This window comes from Eulemur rufifrons, chromosome 6, assembly GCF_041146395.1.
Source record: "Eulemur rufifrons isolate Redbay chromosome 6, OSU_ERuf_1, whole genome shotgun sequence".
Taxonomy (NCBI): domain Eukaryota; kingdom Metazoa; phylum Chordata; class Mammalia; order Primates; family Lemuridae; genus Eulemur; species Eulemur rufifrons.
Window position 1 is genome coordinate 63,244,265 of NC_090988.1, and position 22,274 is coordinate 63,266,538.

At 41.0% G+C, this 22,274-nt stretch overlaps 1 protein-coding gene across 2 annotated transcripts in view; it reads left to right on the plus strand.

The window, feature by feature from the left end:
- Positions 1–21,740, plus strand: part of TEAD1 (TEA domain transcription factor 1) — a 243,943-nt gene extending 222,203 nt beyond the window's left edge. For both annotated transcript variants that reach the window (XM_069469584.1, XM_069469583.1), the window contains 3 exons: positions 9,578–9,718; positions 15,265–15,417; positions 21,275–21,740. In XM_069469584.1, the coding sequence (XP_069325685.1) occupies positions 9,578–9,718; positions 15,265–15,417; positions 21,275–21,388 (408 nt within the window). In that variant the 3' untranslated portion in view covers positions 21,389–21,740. The remainder of the gene's footprint in view (positions 1–9,577; positions 9,719–15,264; positions 15,418–21,274) is intronic.
- The last annotated feature ends 534 nt before the right edge of the window (positions 21,741–22,274 follow it).

Here is a 22,274-nt window from a genome sequence, read left to right on the forward strand (position 1 = left end):
TACATACACACACACACACACACACACACACACACACACACACAGTTATTTCATGTTTATTTCATATGCAAATTTAAATGAGTGCCGTGTATTTTGTCTGGCAACCCTACACTTGTTAGCTGACTACATATATTTGTTGCTTTGGGGCTGTTGTTGTTTTATGAAAAGACTTTTCATGAACAGAAACTCCAAACTGAAAAAAAAACGGCCCTGTTTCCTGGGAGTGGGCTATGGCTGGGCCAGAGTTCACACACCTGACGGGCCTGAGCCTTGGGCCCGCTCAGCTGGGCGCCCGGTACTCATTAACTGCCTCCCTGGAAAGAACCGGCTTGTGCAGCTGCTGCGTCGTCGGGGTTGAGACCCTGACTCTTTCATCCCAGCCACAGTGTGAAGTTGCCAGTGGCGATTACCTGAAGTTGTGTGGGTGATATTAATTGAATTTTTTTTTAATGAATGCTGGTATTTGTAGGAATTTGCAATGCAAACAGGCAGCCTTTCAACCAGTGCATATTGTAATTAGAGCAAGCTCTTAAGACTCTTTGAAGTACTAAATGTTTATGAAATTCAAATAGGGGTGCCAATCTGCACAATAAAGGGGCTCTTGGTGGTGTTTTTAAAAATCTTCTATTTTGTAGATGTAAATATATGCCATAATTAGTGAGAAGTAACTTGAAGAGCAGCGGCTGAGTTTATTCCTATTATTATTTAAAACAGCTGTGGCTGGCGCGCTACAGCTGCTGTTGCCCTTGGTTTGGGCAGGGGCACAAGGGCCCTGAGTGCACACACTCTAAGACCCCCTTCCCTGAAGGCAGGCAGCTCCTTCACTCTCTCCAAATGCAGGCTGCCTCGCTGGGGAGCTGTCTGTCGGTCACCCCAGCTTCCCCACCCCGGGCCTTTGAATGCCAGTGGGGCTGGCTTCTGGGGTGTTGCCCAGGATGCAGATGCATGCAAATTAGATGGGCAAGGAGGATTTGGGAGCAGCCAGCTTTCTCCAGACCCCCCAGCTGGGCACTGCCTCTAGGGGCACTTCTGCAGGACGATTGTCCTTTGGCGCCTGCGGGAGCAGCTGCGAGGCCATGCAGTGCCCTGCCTGGCCGAGCCTCACCATGTGGCAAGCCTGGACGGCCGCCCACAACAGGGCCCAGCTCCCAGTGCTGCCTGCCAAGGAGCCAGATGCTACCATTGGAAAAAATTGCTTCACAATTTGAAATCTTGGTCCTTTGATCATTGCTTAGAGAGGATGAAGAGGAGAGGTTCAAAGTGGTGTTTTAAAGCGCCAGCATCTCCTTGTGGCCATCAGTGCGTATTAGCCTGTCGCTGGTCAGGGACAGTCCTCTTGATGTTTTCATTTTTGCGACCAAATTATTCTGCCCCTAAGCCCTCTGGGGAGGAAGAGAGTGTCCACAGCCAACCCCTGACCCCAGGTCCCTTCTCTCCCCCTGCTTAGGGGCTTATCTGCTTCCCTTGTTCCTGCAAGCTTTTCCCCAGTGAAGCCTGGGACCCAGTAGTTGTCTTCAGCCAGATGCTGCCCACTCCCATCCTTCTCTGGACAGTGGGGCCTTCACTTCCTGATCGTCCGCCCCTGCAGCCGGTCTCAGGAGGCCTGAGGTCTTGCAGGGATGATCCACTCTCTCTCCTGGCCCAGCCCTTCCCTCGGAGTAATTTGGATCCCATATGCCTCGGTGAGGACTCATTTTTCCTGACCCATGAAATGGGATCATTATTTGAAGCATGTTGCATTTTTAATATTTACCTAAGGAGGACAAAAACATGAAATTAAACAACACATCCATGAATAAATGGGCTTAGTGAGAGATAATAGAGGAAAAAACAATTTGAACTCTTGTCTGGCGGTTTAAATGTTTCAGTTGTGGGACTAATGAGCGTAAGAGAAGGATGATTTAGGGAAGAATTCGGCAGCATTTTGAGGGTGCATGTTTTTGTTTCGTTGCTTTCTGATGCAGTCCACTTCCTTTGCCGCTAAAACCTGCTTTTGCTTCAACCTTACATTGTTTTGCAGGACTTGCCTACAAAGATACCTTAAAGCCTTTAATTAATTCAATACACATTTAGTGATGATGGCCTTTTTTATTTCCAGAAAGAATTCTATAACATCTCTAATCATGGCTTTATGGTAAGGGTGGTAATTTTGTATCTGTTTGAGCTGTTATACCCAGTACCTAAGACTTGTCATAAACTCACAAATCAGAAAAAATCCTGATTTTTCTGTTTGGAAAAGCCAATGTCACATCTGTGCCACACACCTGACAAATGTGGGTTGGGGCCAAAACTGGCTCCTCGGTGACCATCTCTATCAGGTTTATTGATTACAAACCATGTGTACATTGGGGGAAGGTCTCTGTAGATGTGACTTGAGGCTCTGTCTTCATCTCTGTCCTGGTTAGTATTTCAAATCAAGTTAATAGGACTGATTGTGGGTGTTGTTAACAGCTGTTATTTGTATTACATATTATAGTTTGCAGGTTAATTTCATATGCATCATCTTCTCACATCTACACAGTCGCCTTTGGAAACGAGTCGTTTTCTCTGTGGTTAAAAATGAGAAAAGTGAGACCCAAAGAGGTGATTCCAAATCCCTCACTTGTGCTGTTCGCGCTCAGTCAGCGTCTGAGAGGAGGTAGTAACAGAGAAGAGGCAGCATTCACAAGTAGCTGGACCAGGGGGAACGGAGGTCTGAGACCGGGATGAAGTTTAATAAAAGTAAACGTAGAGCTTGAGTCCCGGGAAGCAAGCAGAACCTGAGGAACCTTGTGGGGGAAGAGGAGAGGGGGAAAGGTAAGATTAAGGGGGAGATGAAAGAGGATTTTCTTAGAGAAGTGTTCTTAGGTCTGTGACACCAGAAGTTCTGGGTGAAAGTTACAAGGGAGCTGATTTCAACGTAACAGGTGTGATAGGCAGAATCATAGCTCCCCAAAGATGCCCCCACCTGTATTCATATCTGTGAATATGTCACATTACATGGCAAAGGGGAATTAAAGTTGGGACCAGCAGGCAGGGAGAATGTCTTGGATTATCTGAGTGGGCCTAGTGTAGTCCCAGGCTTCCTTAAAAGTGGAAGAGGGAGGCAAAAGAAGACACTCAGAGAGAAAACAGCTGGAAGTGTGAGAAGGACTCGGCTGGTGTTGCTGACTTGGAAGGAGGAGGAAGGGGCTCCGGGACAGGGGCGGTGGATGGTCTCAGAAGCGGGAAGAAGCAAGGAAACAGATCCCTCCCCAGGGCCTCCAGGAAGGAGTACAGCCCTGCCAATACCTTCAGCTCAGTCTGCAGAGACCCAGGTTGGATTTCTGACCTACAGGAGTGTAAGATAATAAATTTGTATTGTTTTAAGCCGCTAAATTTGTGGTAATTTGTTACAGCAGCAGAAATAACAAATACAACAGGAAAAAGAACTACCTAACAGTTAAGACTGTCCAGCAACATTACTTGAAGTAATGATTTTCCTGTTTCTGAAAATACGTGGCCATAAGGCAAGTGCAGGTCAGGATGCTGTGGAAAGGAGGTGGGAGGGGAGGAGGCCTCTGAACTCAGTTCGTACTTAGGGTCTCTGTTTCTAGAGCAAACTGGGAGAATTAGAAGGGCCTGGTTCCCTAGACTAGGCCTCCCCAGCCCTATTTCCAAGTTTTGTTTTTTAACACAGCAGAACCATGATCAACTTTTTTTTTTTTTTTTTTTTGGCTAGCTTGTGCCCAGAGGATAGGATATGGTTTGACTTTGGAATTTATTGGGAAGATAAGTTTGCTGGATTTTAGCTGTTTCTTGGATTTTTGTATTTACTTGCTTTTAGAAAATATCCTGTGGTCAGATAAAAGCTGATCAGGCAGAAATAGTTTGAATCTCTGATAGCAGTACATTTTTTACTCATTTTCTTGCTTTCAGAACTACATGAAATTGCTTTGCCTTCCACCCAGAGTTTCTAGTTGGTGGGGAGAGTGTGTCCGTAGGGTGGGTAATGAACTCAGTGGTGAATCCCAGACTCGTTATAGACTTTGCCTCTTTTGTTGTTGATTTAGTGCCAGCATTCTTTCTTTGACATTACCTTTGCTTTACAGGAGTTCGGTGACTGTATTTTTTTCTAGAATAGTCGTAATACCATCAGCTGACAGGTAATTATCTTTCACATCAATACCTCTTCCTAGAAAATTCCTGAAGAGCAGCTGTGATGTGGTTGGGTGGCTACATGATGTTTTCCATATTCAGTTTGGAGTTAGAGTAGCAAAGTAGTTCTTTACTGTTAGTTGAGAAGCCCTTTAAAATCTAACCTATTAAATTTACACTAATAGTTAAATATAAAATTTTCTCAAACTGTTAAAACAAGATAATTCAGACACTGTGCCTCTATCGACATGAATGCTAAAATGCACATAGATCCTATGGCCCAGCAATTCCACTCCTGGGAGCACCCAGCAGAAACACTTGCATGTGTTCATCAAAAGCACATCCAAGAATGTTCATAGTAGCACTCTTCATAATAGGTCCAATGTGGAAACATTGCAAATGTCTATGAGTAACACTAATGGCATGGATAGATTGTGGGATTTTCCATTCAATAGACTATTCTACAGTAATAAGGATGAATGAACCACACACAACAACACGGTTGACTCTTACAAACAAAATCCTGAGCAAACAGAATTAAAAAGAGATTTAAATGCTGTGTGATTATACTTGTTTAAAATTCAAAAATACCACACAAAGGTAACGTGTGATGTTTTAGGATCATGGCTACCCTGGGGACATATGGGGGTGATTGTGACTGGAAGGGAGGCATTCGGGGCGGGGGGGGGGGGGGGGGGGGGCGGAGTTCAGTTCTGTTCTGTTTCTTCATCTGGCTGCTGGGTTTACTTGATGAAAATTAATCAAGCTGTAAACTTCTAATTTGTGCACTTCTCTGAATGTATGTTACATTTTAATTTTTTGCAAAAACATTAACAACATTAAAACTTATTTGTTGAGATACTTCTTAAGAGTAGGTTGGGTAGTCTTTAATAACTTCCTTTTTGATACTTCATATTATTATAACTACAGCTCATTTATTCCAAATTAAAACTATATTAAAATTATCTGGGGAGTTCTAAGAGGCAGAAGTAAAGCTAAGGTGAGGTGATGGGCCTGGTCTGCCCTAAGTGCAGGCAGTAGGGAGTTTAGAATTTAGAAACAATGGCAAAGCCATAAGAATCAGTTTCCTTTTTATTATCACCCTGTGCCCAGAGTTCTAAACAAAAGATCATTGAGAAAATAAAAAAAAAATCTTTTGGCCTAAGTCCTAAATAATTGGCGGAGTTACTGTTGAATTTTTATTTCATATATACATGTTTACAACCTATATATGCTTCTGATTGGCACACATATTAATTATCCATTCCTTCTTCAATAACACACATGTGAACTCAGCCTAGTATTCATTTCCAGGGTAAGTTCTTAATACAGTTTGGAATTGTTTGAACTTGGTTCAGGTGTTGGTTGAATGTGCTACTTCTTCCAGTGGCTAAACAGGTTTGTAAATGAGCAACGGCAGCATAGTGATTGTGAAAAAGAGGAAACAAGTTACTTCAGTTCTGTCATTCTCCATTTCTGCTTTTGGAGTTTTGGGGTGTAAAATTTTAAACAGCTGAAATAGAATGCTGATTATTCCTGAAAGTAATTTTGTCAACTAAAGGGAGGGAGTCTTAAAAATGATCCACTCTAGTCGTCAAATCTGCCAGGTGTGTCCCTGCTTCCACGAGTGTGGCTTAAACCTAGAACCTCACGTAGATGGAAACACGACAGCTGTGAACATTTTCTGCAACTTTGCTAACATCAAATCATGGTGAATACCACACTTAGCTTGGTTAGTGTTTTAAAATTGTATATATTGACATTATTTTGTAAAAAGTTAGTTGAGATTGACAGTTTTTTTAAAACAACCTAACTCTATTTACTCTCCCACTGAGAGCCTCCCCCCAACTGCTGATTTTCCTGTGTTCCATCCCACACTCCACTCTGTACACCAAAAACACCAGATTGCTTTTTTTTCTTTTAGAGATGGGGTCTTGCTATGTTGCCCAGGCTGCTCTCGAACTCCTGGGCTCAAGCTATCCTCCAGTCTTAGCCTCCCAAGTAGCTGGGACGACAGGCACGCGCCACCATGCTTGACTTTGCAGACTGCTTTTGATTATTCACCAGTCTTTTAAAACAACTTGATTATATACTAATAACTAGTCATTAGTAATAACAACTAACTAGTAATACAAATAACTAGTTTGAGTTACAATATTAGCTCCCAGTTTAATCATAACATGTGACTACTCTTTCAAAGCTGGAAATTTTTTAAAGTTAAAAATTTCTACCATACCTTTTCTGCTCAACATAAACTTCTTATTGTAATTTATTGGGAAGCATCCTAAATATTCACCGGCAGAGCATGTATTAAATTATGGCACATCTGTGCAATGGATTAGTATGCAGCCACTAGAAAGTGTGGCTGTTCATTATTTTAAATGGTTCTTTATTATGCTAATATTCTATATCAGTCCTGGGAGTTCTAAGATGTACAGATGTATATATTTTTTTAAAAGTATGGTTTAGAAGAGTGAATGTAGTATGCTACTCTTTGTGTAAAAATGGAGGAAATGTGTATGCTTAAATATCTAAATGCTAAATATCGTAAAAGGATGTTTGAGGAATGGGTAACACTGGTTCCCTATGTTTATTCCTGAAAATAATTTTGTCAAATAAAGGAGGGGGAGCGGTTTAAAAATGATGCCACCTCTGAGGAGGTTGGCAAGTTTGTGGGTTCATGCCCTTTTTACAGTTTTATAGTTTGATTTTTTTTCCCCTTTGTGTTTTACAAAAGTACTGAAACTTTTTGGCACAAGCTACATGATAATAGTAAGGGCATTAATCCCACCACCATGAAACACCTGAGCCACTTGTCAAAGCCATGTGTTTCGAGGTGGAAGCAAAACAAGACAGCGGCAGTTCTTGAAGGTAACAACTGCCCTGTGGAAAGCGTGATGGTAATTCAGTGTTCAGAGCTCCTGTGTGCGCGGAGGCATTGGTAGGAGCCTTTCTCCCCCGGAGGCTGCAGCTCAGTTAGACCCAGGGGCCTCTTCAGCCTTGGGTAGCTCAGATGCGGATCTCAGCTAGGGAAAGACATGCATCATTTCCTGCTAAGCTGCTCTTTTGTGGAGCCAAATGTTAAACCCTTGAATGTGAGAAAAGTGCACACCTGGGTATTTTTATTTATTTATGATTTGTACCCCATAAAATCCAAACAGCAAAATGTGAGAAAGCTTACTAGATTTATGAATAACATAAAACCGGACAAGTACAAGTTAAAGCAGATTGGAAACCAGTAAAAGGAGCTGGACCCTGGCTGTTAGTCGCTATTAGAAGCACCTGGGACAAGTCAATTACTGGAGCTGAGCACTGAATTTAGCTTGGGATTTCTTGGCACATAAGGTGAAAGGGGGAATATAGAGAATATGGGTTTTCTTTAGTTGAAGGCAGAAAATAGGAAGTTTTGGCCAAGGAGATGGATATTTTCCTGATACTCAATTCAAGAAGGAAATTCAAATGCAGGTCCTTACTGAAAAATATATAGGATAACTCGGGTCTTCATGGTGGGGTTAGTACCTGTCGAGGGATTAAAATTAGTCAAAATGTGCCAAATCTCACAACATACAAAGTCTCATTTGACATCCACATCTGTCTGAGCAGCCACCACACCAGCCCACATACTGTCATCTCCCGTTTGGATGCCGTGTCGCCTCCTGATAGCCGTCTGCACTCACTCTGCTCCCTTCCGGAGTCTTCTCTGAGCTGTGGTCAAAGTTGCCTTTTTGGAATGCAGGTCTGATCGTGCCCTGTCACTGTGCCAGTCCTAGCCGCTTGTCACTCCTGTGTCCTTTAGTCTTAGGATATGAGACCAAACCCTCCCACCCATCCCCAACTCTCTCACCGTCCTCTCTCCCTTGCTGTCTCTTTTTTTTAGTGTGCCCTTTGAACACCCTTATTCTCTCTTAAGGAATACTCCATGTCTTCTTTCTTTGTATCCCAGCTGTATCATCAGCAGAAGCATCCCAGACCCCCGGGGGCCCACTCCACACTGTGGCTTGTTTTCGTGTCCCCGTGTACCTCTCATGGTGGGACTTATCTCTGCTGTGATGTCTTCATTACTAAATCTTAAGCCCCACAAGAGCAGGGACTGGCTCAGCTTTTGCTCACATTTTCATTCCCACCTCTAAGCACGTCACCTGATCTGTAGTAGGGGATCTGTAGATACTCGAGGGAAGGGGGAACCGTTAATCAGTGAGTATCTCAGTCCGTTTTGTGTTGCTATAACAGAATACCATAGACTAGGTAACTTATAAAGAACAGAATCCATTTCTCACATTGCTAGAGGCTGGGAAGTCAAAGATCCAGGCACCAGCATATGGTGGGGCCTTGCTGTGTGTGCTCACATGATAGAAGGCAGAAGGGGCCGGGGGAGGGATGAGCCCATTCTTGAGGGCAGAGCCCTCGACACCAGAACACCTCCCCAAAGGCCCCACCTTCCAACACTGTTGCATTGCAGATTCAGTTTCCATCACGTGAACTTTGGGGGACATGTTCAGACCGTAGCAGTGACCCACACACTGCAGCAGCCACCTTCTGCAATGGACTGTGTATCCTGCCGAGACATTGCTCTCTGAAGCACAGCGCTAATCACATCACTCCCTGGCACCAAAACTTTCAAGGAGTCCCCATTTCTTAGAGGATGCAATCCACACCCCTAATTTAGTCCTCCTGGACCTGGGCTCAAGTTACACTTCCAAACTCACTTCTCCCAGGCCTGCACTGTTACCCCACCCCAGCCTTCTCTCATTTGCCAACCTTAACTCTCCCTAACTAGGACCCCTGGTTGAAAGTAATGCCTTCCATTGTTGGAACTGAGTACCTTTGATGTGGTACTTATTTCCTATCTGAATGATAATTATTTTATGTCTCTATCTCCCATATTAGGTTGTAACCAAGTCCTGTATAATATCTAGCATGAGCCTCCCATTGTAGGTACTTAATAAAAGTGTTAAATGAGTGGCAATTTGTGTTAATTATTTAGCATCATTGTAAGCCAGTCTTTAATAGGAACTATTTCCCCTCTGGATGCTGTAATTTTATAACAGGAACAGTAAAGTTTCTGTTTTTACTTATATAACAAATGGCTAATCAGCTGCAGAGTCTCCTGTTATTTTAAATAATTCTAAAGGTTAGTGAATATGAATCTAAATCATATCCTGTTTTCTTCACGTATTTCATAGACCTTGTGGATCTTTTATTGCAAGGGCACAGAATTATTCTGATACTGAATGCAAGAAAGTAAAAGCAAATCAGTACATGCAGCGTGTCAGTTCAAGGGAAGACTGCCTAAATTAGCACCCTCTTCAAAAAATGGCTGATGGACATTGAACTTGTTCACCGAGCCACCTCCCCAAGCCAACCATCTCCCCCTCCCCCGCATAGAGGTCTTACCCTGACAGTTACTGCTTTGTGCCCTGGGATGAGAGAATAACTCCCACCTCCATTTCCTTTCCAACAGGCTGATTTAAACTGCAATATTCAAGATGATGCCGGGGCTTTCTATGGTGTAACCAGTCAGTATGAGAGTTCCGAAAATATGACAGTCACCTGTTCCACCAAAGTTTGCTCTTTTGGGAAGCAAGTAGTAGAAAAAGTAGAGGTAAGTTGGCTTCTGTATACCAGAATCTTCATTCCAGGGCAGACCATTGTCTTCCTTTAAACCTTCATTGGGACAGAGAGTTGTACTTTTTGGATGTCTCCTCCTTCCTCCTCACCCTTCCTCCCACTTCTTTTTCATATTACTTCGAAAAAAGGCAAAGTGATTTGGAAGGACATGAAAAACAGCAAGTAGGAAGTCCCGTGCCTGCCTTCTCTGAGTCTGAAGCTGGCTCTGCCGTGCCCAGCCAGTGCTGTGCACCTCTGTGCAAGACCTCGTGGGGTGCCCTGGCACCTGTCAGAATAGTGCCCTGCCCACCCCACCCCAGGTCCAAGCTCCCAGGCATCACAGATAACAATCAAGGTGGCATTCAGCTGATGGGCACCTGCCTCCTAAAACCCTAACACCTTGGGTTTGATATTGTTGCTTTTGCAATTTCTATTCCCTTCATTATAATTATTATAAATGTATTTCATATATTAGGATGAAATATCTATTTATGCCTTTTATATTTTATGCCTCCCTCCCTTTTAAAAAAAACGTATGTTTGTTTGAGCAGGGTGAGCTGCTTTGTGTGAATGTTTGCAGCTGGCATTCCCTTTAAGCTTGTAATTTCCAGGTCTTTCACCCATCACCCCGTCAGGATGTGTTCAGTGAGGAGTTTTTATTCTCAACAGTCCTGGACCTCTCAGGTCCAGAAGCCCAGTCTGACTGCACAAAGACTTTGCATTGAGGGGTGAGAGAGAGGATGCACTGGGGGAGAGAGGGACTAGACCTTGGGCTAAGCGATTAGGATTTGATGTGCTGCAGGCTGTCTTCACTTTCTGAGCACAAAGCATGGGCTCTGTGAGGGTGTTGCTAAGGAGGGTTGTGCTGGCAGAGGAGGATGTGGGGGATTTCACTTAGATGGTCAGGTTGAGCTTAGCAGTTGGGAGCCTTACTAAAATGGTGGCCCTGGGAATCCAGGACGTTTCGAGTGGAACTTAGAAACCAATTGGATATTAAAGATTAAAGAGGAGGGAGAACCACCGGTCACATTCATATTTTATGTTTGGAAGGACAGTACTGCCACTAACAGAGATGAGGAAATAAGGTGTTCTAGAGGAAATCACCAGGGGATGATTATAGATGCAAGTCTAGAATTTGGGCGATAGGTAAAAACTGGAAATTGGGAACCCTAAGCATTAAGGGTAATTAAAGCTGCGGGAAGGAGAACTAGCTACAGAGGAATGGCAAGAGCACAGGAATATGGATTAAATTTGGAGAGCAGCAGCCAGCCCTGGAGTGAGTAGCAGAGAGACACAAACAGACTAGGAAGGAGGGGAGGTGGCTCACCATAGTGTCTGGGAGGCCCGAGGAGAGGGTTCCAGGGCTGGGAGACCTGGAAGCAGATGGACCGCCATCTCCCTCTGAGCAGGAGGCAACAAAGTTATCTGGGGGTGGTGGGAGCGTGAAAGGTGCGTGTTAGGCAGTGATGTCAGGGATGTTTCCTGTAGATGGAATTCCCTGCCTGAACAGCCACTTGTGAGAAAAGATGAACCAAACAAGTTACCCAGTTTCCCAGATTTCAAATCATTCTTCATGTCCTCAGATGATACACCCAAAGCTCTCTGCGAGTTCAGGGAGCAGGAAGAGGTTGCTTTTGACCCATAAAATCCCAGGAATTTTCATGGAGAGGCTGGCGTGTGTGGCAGGTGACGTTTACATTTAAGCCTTTCATCCCTGTTGAATGTATGTCTGCATTTGGTGTGAAATGATAGCCTGCTCATATTTTCTTCCAAATAGGTGGGCATTTGTGTCAAAGTCATTTACTAAATGATTCATCTTTTTCCACTTGAACAGATTTGTCCTCTTTAAGTTACCATATATTTTGGGAGCTATTTCTGGAGTTTCTCTGTTCTATTCCACTCTCAATTTTCTCTACATAGCCCAATACCATGTTGATTTGATTGCAGTGTGTTTATAGTGTGTTCTGATATCTGGTGGGATAAGTCGATCTCACTGTTATTCTTTTTCATATATTTTCTTAGCTACTAACCAGCATTTATTATTCCAAATAATTCAGTCATTTAAAAATGTAAAGAAAAAGCAAAAACCAGCTGGGTGTGGTGGCTCACGCCTGTAATCTTAGCACTCTGGGAGGCCGAGGCGGGTGGATCATTTGAGCTCAGGAGTTCGAGACCAGCCTGAGCAAGAGTGAGACCCTGTCTCTACTAAAAATAGAAAGAAATTATATGGACAACTAAAAAATATATAGAGAAAAAATTAGCCGGGCATGGTGGTGCATGCCTGTAGTCCCAGCTACTTGGGAGGCTGAGGCAGTAGGATCACTTGAGCCCAAGAGTTTGAGGTTGCTGTGAGCTAGGCTGACGCCATGGCACTCTAGCCTGGGCAACAGAGTAAGACTCTGTCTCAAAAAAAAAAAAAAAAAGAAAAAGAAAAAACCTTGTTTGAGCAATCTAATTGTAATTGCATTAGATTTATATGTTATTTTTTGGAAAAAATCGATGTGTTATTGATATTAAATCTTTCCAAGCAAGAACCTATTTGCATTTCCATTTCAATTTGTTATTTTAATGAGATTTTATAGTTTTCATCATATCGATTTGTCCATTTCTTGTTAAATATATTTCTAAATATTATATAATTTGTAATTTCCCATTTCTAGAATCTAAATACTAGAATAGAAAAGAGCTCTTGGATTTTGCATACCTATCTTCAATATGGCCATCTTAGCAAATGTTTTCCCTAGATTCTTGGGCCTTCTAAGTATATAATCTTAGTGACAGCAAAAAAAAAAAAAAAAAAAAAAGGCCTTATTTTATCTCTTCTTTTCTACTGTTTATGCCAGTTTTTTTCCTCACTCTCTTTTCATTTGCCAAAACGTTCAACACAGTTGTATAAAGAAATAGCAGTGGTAGCTATCCTGTGTAGTTACTGATGATAGGAGAAATACTTTTGGAGTTTTGCCATTTAGGATTATATTGTTGGTTTTTATAAATGGTCTTTATTACTAATTTAAGTGTTTTCTATTCCTATTTTGGGATTTTTAGTAGTAGTAGCCGTGGTATTTTATCAAATGCCTTTTCAACAACTCATAGGCTATATGATTTTTCTCCAATTTATTGACATAACAAGCTAAGTTCATATATTTCCTGTGCATGAACCACCACAGCCTTCCTGGAAAAGTCTGACATCCAATACATTGCTGGGTTCTATTTGCTGATATTGTACTTAGAATTTGCTTGTTTCATAGTTAATGCTAATCTATACATTTTTATAATCTTTGTCAAATCTTTGGTCCATCACAAAGGAAGAAAAATATGTGTTGTGCTTATAATGGTCTGTGTTGCATTATTGGGGAAATGCTGCATTATCAAGCATGTGCCCAAATGGTAAAAGAATTTTTTGACTAGGTATTAATAAGAATTGAAGCCAATTATAATACTGGGTGTCTGATGATTAGAAGAATTTTGTATTTTCATTTCTAAGACCAATTTCTGGCCCTGTTCATTTCCAATCTCATTTCTCTTCCTTGACCACACCAAACCATTTCAGTATTGAATGTGCATTCATTTCATGAAAAGAATTGGGATATTTACTTTTTCTGTGGCATAGCATAGTATAAATAACATTGGAAGTAACCATTCTTTAAAAGTTACATAAAACTTATCTCTAAACTATCTGGCTTTTATACCTTTTTTCAGCATCTATTATTTGTTTTTAATGGGCAAATAAAAATTTTATGTATTGTATACAACATAAAATGCTTTGAAATATATACATTTTGGAATGGCCAAATTGAGCTAATTAACATGCATTACATCACATACTGATGAGAACACTTAAATCTTCTCTTAGCAATTTTCTTTTTTTTTTTAATTTTTTATTGATACATAATAATTGTACATATTCATAGAGTACATGGTATATTTTGGTACAAGCATATAACGGATAATGATCGAATCAGGATAATTGGAACATGATTCACCTGAAACATTTATCATTGCTTTATGTAGGGGACCATTTGAAAACTTCTAGCTATTTTGAAATATAATAAATTATTGTTAACTATAGTTGCCCTATTGCATTATTGAACACTAGAACATTTTCCTTCTATTTAACTGTATTACCCGTTAACCAATACCTCTTCATTACCCCTTCCCACCACCCTTACCAACCTCTAGTAGCCACCATTCTATTCACTACCTCCGAGTTCTCTTAGCAATTTTCAAGACTACAATGCGTTGTTATTAACTGTAGTCATTATGTTGTATAGTAGAGCTCTTGAACTTATTCCTCCTGTCTAACTGAAATTGTGGAGCCTTTGTCATCTCTACCTTTTCTGATGGCAGATCAACTTTCTAGTTCTGGTCATTTCCACAGTAATTGACCTATTGACATTTTCCACTTCTTTTTGGTTCAGGATTAACAATTTGTATTTTTCTGGGAAAGCATCCCTATCCACTAGGTTTTCTTTGCCTGTTTGTTTGGTGGTTTTGTTTTTTTGTTTTTTTTTTGTTTTTGTTTTTTTTGCCTTAGAGTTATGTAAAGTAATCTCTAATATATCTTCTAATCTCCTATAATTGTGGCTTAGCCTCTTTTCCTTCTTCTTTTAAGTGTGAGAGGTTTATTTTATTTTGTCTTTCTAAAGAACCAGTTTTAAACTTCTGTCTGCATTTTAAATTTCTATTTCATTGATTTGAGCTTTTATCTTTATTAACATGCTATTCCTGGTTTCCTTTGGTTTCTTGGTGGTTTTGGCTTATTTTGTGGTTTCTTTTTAATTTTTAAAGATGTGTATTTAATTCTATAATTTTTCATCTTTAATGATAAAGACATGAGGCAGCTTCATTAAGTTTCCTTCAAGTATAGCTTCATTGTGTCCCCTAAGTTTTGATGTATTCTTTTTTCACTGTGCTTTTAGGTAGTTTGTAATTTCCTTCCTAATTCCTTTTGATCCAAAGTTACCTAGGAGTGTGTTTCTTATTTCTGAGTATTTCAATGGGATCTTCAAACTACATATATAGTATTAATAGTATTTCCTTCCTCCCTTCCTTTCTCCTTCACCCCCTTCCCTCCCTCCCTCATTCAGGGGCTCATGATCAGTGTGAAATAACCAATTTTTTTCTAAAGTAAAGAAATTAGCTATATTGGTTTTTAGCCTGTGTGGCTTACCACAGTAAAGAGAAATTTTCTTTGGGCTCTTTGACAAATTGTAAATTGCTGGGGCCTGCTCTCACAGATCTCCTCCAGGTAAAGAATCACTAAGGCTGTTATGTTTTTTCCTGACCTTTGCTAAAAGGATCTATCAGACTCTTCTTTAAAGCTATCATCTTTCTAACTATTTTTATTTCCAGAAAAATAATGGATTCCATGTAAGTTTGGAGAATAGGATTTTTTTTAACTAAGTAAACTACATACACAGTATAGCATATAGCGGATGATTCATATTGAAAAGGGAAAATGCTTTCGTAGGCACTAATATCAGTCTCATGTACTTTGAAGTCAAAAGTGTAAAAATGCTCAAATCCTTTTTTTCCTCACAGACGGAGTATGCAAGGTTTGAGAATGGACGATTTGTATACCGAATAAACCGCTCCCCGATGTGTGAATATATGATCAACTTCATCCACAAGCTCAAACACTTACCAGAGAAATATATGATGAACAGTGTTTTGGAAAACTTCACAATTTTATTGGTAATTGTTTCATCTCTTTCCTAGTGGGCCTGGGAGGAGCCAGCGCCTGGGCTGAGGGAACTGACCAGGCTGTTGGTGGTCAGCCAGCCCGGTGGGCAGTCAGCATTGACTTTACAGGATCCTTAAAGCACAGACGGTCTCAGCTCTGGCTGCAGAGTAGAAAGCCCTGGAGAACTTTCTAAAAAATCCTGACACCCAGACTGCATCCTAGATCCATTAAATGAGGATCTCTGTGCATAGGACCTAGGTACATGTGTTTTCTTAAGTTCCCTGGATAATTCCAATGTTAGCCATGTTTGAGTCTAAGCAGCAACATGGCGTACAAATCATAAATGAGGCAAAGGCTGAGTCAGCATAAATGAGGCAAAGGCTGAGTCAGCAGATTCATACTTCAAAGATACCTTGACTTATTTCATGAAAAATTTGCAAGGCCTTATAAGAAGTGACACGCATTAAGATAGAAAAATATAAGCTCATAGTACCAGGAGAACTATAAATTAGAAGAGAATGCAGTGACCAGAACCTAGGGAAGGAAATGTTCCTCATGGGCTGAAAAATCTGGTTAAAACTTAATGGGCAGCTAAAGGAAAAGAGAAACAATAGCGTTCAAGGTCTGCAGTGGGAAAACGCACCAGTGCCCCTGGACAGTGCTGTGTGTTTCCCTGATATTTAACTTTAAAATAAATTTCTCCTGGGAGCTTCATTTGGGGACTTGGGAAGGTTATTAGGAACAGTGTCATCCTCAAAATATAAAATATGCAGTCATGGGTTTTGTAAGCCTCATTTTTAAAAAATAACATTCTTTGATTAAACTGAAAAAAAAAAAAAAAAAAGCCAAAAAAGAAAACTTGGTAGAAACAATCTTGCTAAAAGGGGCAACACGGCTATATTTGTGGCCAAATACCCAGCCCTCTGAAAGTCTACTTTATGAATCTTTGCAGTAGGATTAACAACTAGAATACTTAGAGCAGGAATTCTTTACCTCGTGGGTTTTTTTTTTTTTTTGGTTCCGTTGGGACAGTGGTTCTCAATCAGTGGTGTGCTGGTTTTAAAAAAAAAAAAGCCTCTTTCCCAATTCTCTAAAACCTTTTGACTGTTTCTATGGTGTAAATATGCCCTCCATGGGCAATTACAAGCTGCCCATGGTGGTTCAACTCATGAAATTTCTTAATATTTAACGGCAACTTTCATGAGCCAGTAGGAGCCAGCTCTTATATACCACTGTAAAAAAAAAAAACCATAAAAAGTAAAAACTCTCAGCATATTATATTCATCCAGGAAGCTTTTAAGCAGTGAGTCCTAGCCCCTACCACATATGAATAAAATCAGAACCCTTGGGGTGGGGCCCAGCATCGTGTTTTCTGTTTATTTATAAAGCTCCCCAGGTAGTTCTCCTGTAGTCAGGTTGAGACCTGCCCGCTGAAGGGGATTGGCAGGTGAGCGGCAGGAAGTCTGAGTTCACAGACACGTGCTAGCATACAGCTGGCAAACAGATCATTTTGGGTATAATTTTTGTTTATTCCAGAGAGAGAATCTCAATGGGTTCTCAGATGTGCCCTTGTCTCTCTAAAATTTAGAAACCAGCAATCTGGGGGAAAGTTTGGAATGAATGTTCTTTAATAACTATTCATTAGCACTGTTTTTTCTAATGGTCCTTTGGTGAAAATTGATCAGTTCAAGGTTTACAGCACTGGCAGGCAGCAGGTTCTTGTCATCTGGGTGCTTTCTGTTGCTATTTAAGAACAGATGCATCACCTTAGCACTCGGATGAGTAGAAGGTGAGTGTGGCATCCTCTTGTGGATTTTAAGTTGCCTCAGGAATTAATTAAAACTCTAAGTCGATGGCCACCCTACCTCTCTGGGAGGTTTTCTTAAAACCATTTCTGAATCTGTTTCTGCATGCTAAGGAAGATGTCCTAGTTCCTACAACTCTACCTCACAGGGCACAGCTGTTATAAATATGGCTTGGAAAAGTGTTAAAGCGCCCATTACCCCCAAACCCCGTGGAACTACAGTCATGCACCACATAATGAGGTTTCGGCAAGGACAGACCACATACATGATGGTGGTCTCATAAGATTATAATGGAGCTGAAAAGTTCCTATCACCTGGTGATGTTGTAGTCACCGTAATGTAGCACAATTACTTTTTTTGAAAAATAAATTTAGTAAACTTAAGTGTACAGTATTTATAAAGTCTACAGTAGTGTACAGTAAGTCCTAGGCCTTGGCATTCATTCACCACTGACTCACCCAGAGCATCTTCCAGTCCGGCAAGTATCAAGTTTTTCTTTTATACCGTATTTTTACTGTACCTTTTCTATGTTTAGATACACACAATGTGTCCTTGTGTTGCACTTGCCTACAGTATGCAGTACAGTAGCATATGCTGTGTAGGTTTGTAGCCCAGGAGCAATAGGCTAGACCATATAGCCTAGGTGTGTAGTAGGCTAGACCATCTAGGTCTGAATAAGTATACTCTATGATGTTTGTACAACAACAAAATCACCTAACGACACAATTCTCAGAGAGTATCCTTGTCGTTAAGCAAAACATCCCTATATATCGGTAACATTCCCTTGGAACATATGACTTCAGCCAATACAGCTATCCCGAGAATGCTTCAGATTAGATTAATTTCAAAATTTGTCGTTAAACAACTAAATAAATTTCTTGAAGAATTAATAGTTAGAAATAAATAAATGCTAGAAATATTTTAGCTTTAGAAAACCTGAAATTAAGCCAGTACTCCTGAATTATGAAAATAAAATCATTTAACTGATGAAAAGGGGAAGTTGTACTTCTCTGCCCTTCCACAGGAGTGGGAGTGTAGGGACATGGCCACATGTTGGACGACATTGGAGGTGTTTTACCAGGTACATCAGATGCAAAGCCTGTGTCATCAAGACCAATTCCAGACTGCACTGGCTGGTAAACTAGGTTATCTGATTTCATCAGAATGACTTAGCAATTGAGCTGAACCTTGTTGTCAGGCCCTGGTGATGGCGACAGAACTGGGAAGGCAGCAATTAAACCCTGTGTCAAGTATCTCTGTTGTCTTTTGAGGTTATATTTAGACATATAAGCTAATAGAAACTTTTTTTTTTCTTTTCTCTTTTTGAATCTCAATCATGAAACCTAAGCCAGTTACAGTTGTCCTTCAGTATCCTTGGGGATTGGTCCTAGGACCCCCTGAGAACACCAAAATCCACTCAAGTCAGATGTTCAAGTCCCTTATTTAAAATGGCATAGCATTTGTATATAACACACACATCCTCCCATATACTTTCAGTCATCTCTAGATTACTTACAGAATACCTAATACAATGCAAATGCTATGTAAATAGTTGTTATACTGTATTGTTTATAAAACTTGTATTTTTTATTGTATTATTTTTTATTGGTTTGTGTTCCCTAAATATTTTCAGAGCACAGTTGGTTGAATTCGCAGATGTAAAACCTGTGGGTACTGGAGGGCCCACTGTATATTCTTTATGGGAAGTTTGTGAGAAGGTAGAATAGATTGCAGAAGTTCTAGGCACTGTACTAGAATCTTTATAAATGTTTTATTATGAAATTCTCACAGCAAAACTGTTGAGGTCATTTTTATTCCCATTTTATGGATAAGGAATCTTAGGTCTACCGAAGGTCACAGAGCCATTAATGACATAAATTAAGACTTGAGTTGATAGAAAAGACACTCGGCAGTATGTGTTGCGGTCATGAAACTGGAAAACTTAGGTTTAAGACTCAACTCTACTTTAAGCCCTTGGGCAGGTCATTTAAAGTCTTTAGACCACAGTTTTCACCTCCTTTATAAACAAGATGCTCAAGCCTTCACCCTCTACCTCAAGGTTATCATTGAGAATGTTTTAATTCATGCAGCTAAACTAGGGAGAGTCACTGCTGGGAAGCAATGTAAATAAAACACAATGCCTGACACACAGGGCAGAAGAGACAAGTAAATAAGCCCTTGTAAGATAATGAAGGCTATAGCGAGCTTTGGAATCAGCCACAGTGAAGTACAGTGCGAGGGGGGATTCTCAGGGCCCTGGCCCCGATGGGTGAGCAGACAGCCAAGAAGAGGGGCACGTCCTGGTTGCATGCTGAGGTACCAGCGGCTGGGTGCCCTGGTGAATGAGACAGGTGGCCACCCTCCTGGGGCCTGGCGAGGGAGGCAGGCAGGCATTCATCGCATCATCACAGAATGAATGTAAGCGGAGGGACGTGGTACCAAGAGAGCGCAGAGCCGGAGGATTTGACCTGGTCCAGGGGGAAGCCTGAAGGTGGCTTCCTGAGGAAGGAGCAGTTGTGAGATACCCGCCAGGTGAATAGGCAGCTGCGAACAAACTGACCCTCCGGCTCCTTCCTGTCAGAGGGGAGCGGTGGAGGCACCCACTCAGAGCTAGAAGACCATCTGTAAAGCCTTTCGTGCCGAGTAGATGTCGTAAACACTCGGCATGTGTTGGCTGTAGTAATGTGAATTTCATTCAGTCAGCAAATATTTACTAAACGGCTGTTGAGTCCCATGCCAGTTGCTGGGAAACATGGTCCCGGTTCCCCAGGAACTCATAGTCCACTGGATGAGGTGGGCGTGGAGACACTCACCGCGCGATAGGTGCCTGCAGACCTACCACACGGTGTGCCGGAGGGGGTCGGAAGTCCTGTGAGACTTTATCCTTCGGGCTAAAAAGTCAAAATGTTTTCAGACGCTGCTCTCACTTGATCAGGCACAGAAATAACAGTCATTGAAGCGTTTTGAGTAATTTGATTAGATGTGCTTTTAGCAAGTTCCCTCTGAGAGTGGCTTGGGAAATGGAGACCGGCGTGAGGAGGGGGAAGGAGGCGGGGTCTGGCGGGAGGGTGCGGTGACTGGGGCCAGAAGGGGCCAGAAGGGGCCAGAAAGCTCCGGACCTGCAGGAAAGCTGAGAAGGCGGAGGGACACGTGGGCATGAGGCAGGGAGGAGGAGGAGTTTGAGAGGTGCCACTCAAGGGGGGGGCCGATGAGTATTTCAGAAGACATTTTAAAAGGTAAAGCCTGTATCGACGAGTATCGTCACTTGGCGTGGTTTTACCTGCACCACTGATCCTTCCCTTGGCCAACACTGTGCGGAGTCAGGCACCGCTGGGGAGCGGGGCGCTCGTGGAGCCGACGTCTGTTGTGGGCTGTTGTGAAACAAAATTTAGCAAAAGTTTAGGATAGGAAAAAGTAGATTTTAAATGTTCTCATCACAAGGAAATAAGTATGTGAGGTGACGCATATGTTGAGTAATCTAATTTGACCGTTCCACAAGGTATACATGTGTCATAACATTGCATTGTATTCCGTAAATGCATGTCATTATTATTTGTCAATTAAAAATAAATTTTAAAAGAAGATAATTTCCTAGGATAAATGATTGTCGTGTAGGATAGAGTTATAGAAAATTCTCTTTGTTTTAAAGAAATCTAAAGAAAACCCCAAGAAGACCAAAAACACAAACTGTACTTATTTTTGTGGTCTCTTCTTGGGCTCAGATTATGGGTGAGATTCTATCTATAAGATCTGTCTTACATTTAGTAACCAAGCTTGGAAGGGATTCAAGTTGTACCTGTAGTGTTCTGAATTTGTGCTAGAGGACATGGACCAGCCAGGTGCAGTGGCTCACACCTGTAATCCCAGCACTTTGGGAGGCCAAGGCGGGAGGATCACTGGAGGCCAGAAGTTGGAGAGGTCACAGAGTAAGGCTGAGCAGATCTCTAGTGGACTTTAGACTGTCCCTCTCCAATTAAATTATAGTCATCGTGCACAGATGGAATGTGTTTTCAACTGAATGGTGTTAAATATATGTACCTTTTTTTTTTTTTTATCTTAACAGGTGGTAACAAACAGGGATACACAAGAAACTCTCCTCTGCATGGCCTGTGTATTTGAAGTTTCAAATAGTGAACATGGAGCACAACATCATATTTACAGGCTTGTAAAGGACTGAACATGGTTATTTATATATATAGATATCTGTATATACACACACATATGTGCACACACACACTCTCCATTATCGAACGACTGACTGTAAACCTCACCACACAGGGTGGTGCCCTGGCCCCCGAGGTCACCCCAACTTTTCTAAATCCTATTTGAGTGAAGTCATTTTTTCATGTGTTCATACTATCATTGTAGCTGTGAAGTTCTGGTACAGTTGTAAAAAGAGAAATTGAGTTGTTTCTGTGTGTTCTTCAGATCTGCAGCCCACAATTCCTCGGGAAAGGTGAACCTTAACAACCCAAGTCTCTCTCTGCAGAGCCCTGTTTCTAATTGTGGTAGAAAATATTGAGACAGAGCATTTGCCATGGGATATTTACAGCCTTTATACAAATGTATTTAGTTCTCTTTTTTCCAACATAAAATTCTTGTTTTAAGATACAAGTAAAATTAATCTTTAAATATAAGTGTAAATTAGTACACAAAACTAAGAATCTTTAGACTTATCTTTGTAACTAATTAGGGTGGAAGTTATGAAAGAATGTAATTCACTAAATTATTTTTTAAATGAAAACTTTCTTTCTTTTTGAAACCAAATGTTAAACTATAGCCTTAAGAAATGCTTGGTAGAAATATCCTAATGAGACAAATTTGTACTTTTTTCCTCAAGGTTAAAACTAATCTCCTAATCCATTAAACTCTTGAACAGGTATTACAAAGGAAGAAAACTTCACCCCTTATCCTTAACATATATAGTATATTTAAAAATATAAAATTGTATTGTACTAATGTGATGATTGATTATTTAATGAAAAAAATGGCTCTTTTTGCAATAAGTAGATAAATACTGAAAAATCGAAACTTACAATGTTTATAGTCTTGTGTGTGCAGTT